Source organism: Didymosphaeria variabile (assembly GCF_027946475.1).
Source record: "Didymosphaeria variabile strain IMI 356815 chromosome Unknown scaffold_2, whole genome shotgun sequence".
NCBI lineage: Eukaryota > Fungi > Ascomycota > Dothideomycetes > Pleosporales > Didymosphaeriaceae > Didymosphaeria > Didymosphaeria variabile.
The window spans coordinates 2,870,572-2,876,115 of record NW_026611621.1 but is presented as its reverse complement, the minus strand read 5'-3'; the positions used below and the strand labels follow the sequence as shown (position 1 = coordinate 2,876,115).

At 53.5% G+C, this 5,544-nt stretch overlaps 3 protein-coding genes across 3 annotated transcripts; 1 reads left to right on the top strand and 2 right to left on the bottom strand.

Annotated features, from left to right (window-relative positions):
• Positions 1-1,903, bottom strand: sif3 (Sad1-interacting factor 3; the record flags this gene model as incomplete). Its single annotated transcript, XM_056211445.1, has 2 exons — positions 1-150; positions 248-1,903. The coding sequence occupies 2 exons, from the start codon at positions 1,901-1,903 to the stop codon at positions 1-3; spliced, it is 1,806 nt and encodes a 601-aa protein (XP_056074918.1).
• A 351-nt stretch (positions 1,904-2,254) lies between these two features.
• RAX1 (Bud site selection protein, Revert to axial protein 1) lies at positions 2,255-3,849 on the bottom strand (the record flags this gene model as incomplete). Its single annotated transcript, XM_056211444.1, has 4 exons — positions 2,255-2,314; positions 2,699-2,893; positions 2,946-3,639; positions 3,695-3,849. 4 exons carry the CDS (start codon positions 3,847-3,849, stop codon positions 2,255-2,257), a joined length of 1,104 nt encoding a protein of 367 aa, XP_056074917.1.
• An 853-nt stretch (positions 3,850-4,702) lies between these two features.
• N0V89_002636 (uncharacterized protein) lies at positions 4,703-5,544 on the top strand (the record flags this gene model as incomplete). The annotated part of the gene is made up of 2 exons (XM_056211443.1): positions 4,703-4,912; positions 4,966-5,544. 2 exons carry the CDS (start codon positions 4,703-4,705, stop codon positions 5,542-5,544), a joined length of 789 nt encoding a protein of 262 aa, XP_056074916.1.

Here is a 5,544-nt window from a genome sequence, read left to right as displayed (position 1 = left end):
CTAGGATCCAATAGACCCTTGCACGCTTCTGACACCCCAAGCCACCGTTCTGCCTACCAGGAGCGTAGGTCCCGCAATAGAAGTACGACGGAGGCTCCCTACATCAGCCGCCTTTCCCTTGCCGTGGAGGATTGCAAAGCGGAGGAGGACCTGTACACCAACTGTCAGCCTGTTATGTGACAAAGGTTTGCGCTACTTGTCACTCTATGACACACTTCATAGGGATCCACAACCAGGGACGACTTACCTCTAAACATGTAACACAAATACTGATAACGATAAGGAAGATGATAATCCAGGTAATCCTCGTCATCTTTTTGTCAGAAATAGAATCAGACAGTATCTCGCCAAGATCGAGGAACACCCTGCAACGCTCGTTGAGGACCTGAATACGCGGTTTGATTTCGAGGTACTCGCGCACAGCGGTGTACAGCGGGTGCAGCGTGGGCTCCGAGTCCCAGAAGAAATTCGGCGTGTCAAGCATGTTGGATGCTAGGAGTGTATTAGTCAGTATCTCCTCATCTGTGAGGAGACGTTGGAGAGGCTTACAAAGGTTAACGTCCACGCGACTGGTGAACAGCTGCCCGATCATCTTAACGACGTCCGTCCGCGCCATGCCCAATTTTCCAGTCAAGGCGAGCCGCTTCGGGACATACTGCGCTTGGAGCATCGTTCTTGCCATGCCTTCTTCAAAAAGGCTCAGCTTTGTGCTTTGTGCGATGGCATGGCTCATGGCCAGCTTGATCATGTGGTCTCCGCTCTTCAGGGTGATCATATCATTGTAAACCCTCGGCCTGGGTATGTCAGGATTATATTCGAAGTGGAACTCCTCAGTTTCAAAATCCTCTTCGTTCAGCGGTCGAGTGGCAAGCAGGATATTAGTGGAGGAAGTGCTGAAAGTGAGATCGGCGAGAATATCCTTTTCTTGCTTCTCGGTGAAATTCCAGAAGACGACTACGCCGTAAGAGAAGACAAACATTTCCCCGAAGGATAAAGCATTGGGCGGAACGCGTGAGGTCATACCGTCTAGTATATCTCGTGACGGAGAGTATTCTTCGTACTCGCGACGTGGGCTGTGCGCAGGGTCTTCCTCGTCGCCATGCCGTACACTATATTCCTCGGTATCCTCGAAATATCCCTCACTGTGTTCCCTCCGCTCGTTCCTTTCGATTTCTTCGTCAAGCACTGTCTTTCCCCCAGGGCTCTTCAGCGCGGGACTGCTGCGTACGCGATAGCCATCGCTTCCCGGCAGGAGCGGAAGATGGTAGACACAGTACAGGCAGTCGTCGTAAAGCTTCGTCCGCGCATTATGTTGCGTCTTCACGAATTCGGCCGTACTCTTCATTTTGTATGCCTGCGCTGTGCAATATGCCGTGACCCTCGAAAGTTTCTCTGCTCTCCGCGCCTTTGGCAATCTCTCGGCATAGCTCTTGTCCTTGGGCCCGCCTTTTGTGGTCCGTCTCGCCAGATCCTCATCCGTGGGCGGACCCTCCTCCTCGTCATCGAAGTCCCCCTTCTCGTCATCCTCATCCTCCTGCGTATCTGGCAGCAACACCAACTTCTCGCTCAGCTTGCTCGTTCGCGACGGCATATGCGCAGGGATCAGCCGCCCTGTGAGCTTGGGATCGAGCGGATGACGCCCGCTAGGTGTACGCGTATGCATCAGGGGACGATGGCCAGGTGGACCGCGACGTTGCGCCGAAGGGATATCAGAAGCGTACTGGAGGATGTTGTCGACCGAGATCAGCTTCGCGCCAGGACGAAATTGGGCCGTGTCTTGTCTCTGCGTCAATGGTCGTCTCTGAGGCGCGTCACGGGTGTCAGTCATCAACACCGTTGGGTTTCTCTTGCTCTTCGCCGTTGGTGCGCTCATGGGCCCTTGGAGTAGCTTGAAGGAATCCATGTCGTCGACCGGCGTACGCGCGGACCTGGAGAGCTTGCACTAGTCTGGACGCTAGAAAGGGAAAAAAATATTGCAAATTGACTGCGGGTACTTTCGTACTCTCGCATAGGCAGACGGCTTCCTCGGCTGCGTAGTTAAGATGATTCAAAGCTTGAGGTCCAGCGGTGCACGTCATGGAGAGCTCGGGCCACCCACCAACGCCAATTCGCGCAAAGTGCACACCCTGCCATTCAATGCTACCACAAGACGTGCCACGCAAGAGGCTCTGCCCGTCAACTTGATAATGACCATGACCGAAATCTGCAGTCAAAATGCTGTCTAGAGCGATGCATGTAGTTCGCACCACTTTCGCTATTCCTCCAATCTTTTACGGTACATGAGTCGGTATCGGTTGAATTGCATTGCCATGACCTACGGACTCGATAGAAAGCATCGAACGCTAGAGATTCACGAGCAAGCGCCTGGAGAAGCTGATTATGCGTCTTTGGAAACCCATGGGACAGCCCACTCCTACACAAACACTGCGCCGAGAATCGAGCCCTTAAGACTCCGGTGGACCCAACCGCCCGACAAAAGAGACCTGTCAGACATGACTTTCCCCAATCTCTCTTTGAGCAACCCGTTGGTATCAAGAAAAGGAAAATACGAACCACTTCCCGCTATTACCGCAATCTTGGAATTACAATGAATGAATGTGAACAGAAAAAGCCATAAACATTAAGGGCCAGAAGTAGCAGGGTAGGAGCACTGTGTTCACAGCCGCTTACCTGGGACGAAGATGAAGAGGCAGCATACAGCGGTGTCAACGAGCACGAACAAGCCCAACATGGTGGCTGATCGCGCATTGAGCGTCTTCCTGACGAACGGCTCTCGTATTCGGTTGAAGTCCATCAGTGTGTACTCGCTGTAGCCGACTAAAGCCAAAATAGGATCGAGCATGTACTGATGCGTGAAGATGAAGTAGAGCGCTACTGTGAAGGGGAGGATGACCTGTGTCCGTTAGCATACATAACCCAAACTTCGAGGCTATGTTGTGTAATACCCAACAGCGAGTCGCTCTTGACTTGTTCAAAAAGATGAGGATGAAAGCTGTCCATACGGCGCCGAAGAAGCTGATGAGGCCAATAATGAGCCGGATCATCATGCTTTGAGGGACAAGATTGCCAAGTCCTTTGCTCTGTAGGAAACCTGGGAAAGCGTCCCGCTCCATGGCCTGGAAGACGTAGTCCTTTGCCGCGTCGAAAAGCTCGGGGTCGCTCCGCTGGTCGGGTCCTTCGATAGCCTCTTGTACATCGTGCAGGATGCTCTGTGGAATGATTATCTCTCGCTCCGAGCCAGGCAAAAGATACGTGTACAAAATCTTCTCAGCAGAAGCCCGCAGGTCCTCTCGTCTTGGCTGATTGTCGCCGGAGGAGTTCTGGCCTGGTGAGGAGTCCTGCGGCGAGTCTGTGTGCAACGTCATGAAGCTCGGGCGGCCTGGAACTTCACGACTCTGGTTGCTTCCTTGACTGTTTTGTGGCGAGTGTTGACGGCTCCCGTGATCTGACCGTAGGAAAGCGGACAAGCGCTGGTCAGATACGTTGCCCTTCTCTCCCGACGGGCCTTCTCCCGCATTATCCAGGATGTATGACGACCTCTTGCTGTTCTTCTCCATCTCCGGCGTGTCTTCAATCACAGAGCGGTGGAGGCGGCGCACGTACAGTCGGCATAGCTGAAGATGTTGAGACACGTCAAGCCTACTTCGTACTCAGTACAGGTTTAGCGATCACATGCATGCGGAGGATGGCATACCAGAAGTCCAGGTAATCTACCGACCGTTGCTGGTCGCGCATATATATGTAGAAGGAAAAAAGGTCGAGCGGGGCAACGGTCTTGCGACTTAACACTTCGAATAGGTTAGGGAAACGGTTGCGGTTGAGCTCCGCCGGCAGCGGTGAGTCCGTCATGACGGTGGTCGTTACGCTTTCTCAGCGTACGGAACAAACAAGCGTTTTGTTCAAATCGCGAGGTCCCGGTGTGGCTGCGGGCGACGGAGTTGACGTTGGGAAGCGCGTGCGATGCAGCTGCTCCCGGTTGCTGAGCAATGGTGCAGTGGATTGGAAAGAGCGACAAGGAGTTGCAGGAAGTTGGCGGGTGGGATGATGCGCCGTGAAGAGTTCGCAGAGGACCTGAAGGGGTGTCGGCGGCGCAACTGACGTTGTTCGGTGAAGTGAGCTCGGGAAATTAGAGGTGAGGTCGAAGTCAGGCTTGGCGCTTTGAGTGGAAACAAACGGCGGGTGGCTGAGGATAGCGCATTAGTGTCGCGCTCGCGCAAACAATAGAAGCTAACAACGCTGCGCGCACAAAGCTCGCGCGACGCGGTCGCAAAGGGGTGCGTTGGTGGAGAAGCTGTTGCCCGCGGTGATGTGGAGACCTGAAACAGCAACCGGACAGTCTCGGTCGGGACCTGATCGACTGGACTCCGATCTTCACGTGCCCGACGCCCTCACCGCATGTGTATCGCATACGTTGTAGATGGTCGTACACATTCTCAATTCTGTATTGCCGGGCTACAGATCCTGGGCGGTGTCTATGCGACAAGCGAATGACTCTTTGCAACAAGGCGCAGTGATGCTTTTACCACTGGGGAGCTCTCAGCGCTACCTAGGTACGCCCCCAGGCAGCAGGCATCAACAGTTTACATTCGCCCGCGCAACTATAAAGTGATGCATGTATGTCTTTCGCTTATGTATAATACGTGCCAGACGACCCGTCCTACCTCATATCTCAACATTGGCATATTAAGTCAACTCAGTCACCATGGCTTCATCTGAAAAGGTCCAGCTGCCCGACGGCTTCCTCGACGGCCCGGCTCCAAACCTCACCAAGCACGTTGTGGATTTCAAGAAAGAGGGCATACCAGCATATGACGGTCGATGGGCGGTCGTCATGGACGGTGTCTTGACGCAAGACGAATGTGCGTTGTTGACGAAGGCTGCTGAGGTGACTACGGGTGGTCAATGGGAGAGGGTGAGTCACAATATCGAACATCAATCTCGAGCGCCACAAGTTCATAGTAATAGGCAATGGTGAACGTTGGTAACGGCCAACAGCGACTGTACGAGGACACGCGAAAGTGCGGGCGCATCATCTGGGACGACCGCGACATCGTCGCAAAGATATGGGCAAGGGTAGCGGACTCCGTTACCGACATCCACCGGTTGCAGGATTGGGCAGAGGTGACTGGCATCGGGCCCGCAAAGCGGAAAGAGACCTGGAAGGTAACGCGCTTGAACGAGCGCATGAGATTTCTAAAGTATGTGGGAGGGGAATATTTCAAAGGTACGTATATCACTCCGCATTACTCGGCCAATGTTGACCGGGTAGCCCACAATGACGGCTGTTATGAAACGCCAGATGGCAGAGAGCGCTCGTATTTCACCCTCCATTTGTATCTCAACGATGCTGCAGGTCAACTCAAGGGTGGCGCAACCACCTTTTACGACTATCGAATGAAACAGAAAATCGATGTTGTCCCGAGGAGCGGTCGTATTCTCATCTTTCAGCATCGCAACCTCCTTCACTCTGGCGACGATGTATTGGGCGGTATCAAGTATACGATGAGGACCGACGTCATGTACACAAAAGAGACGCAAGAGTGA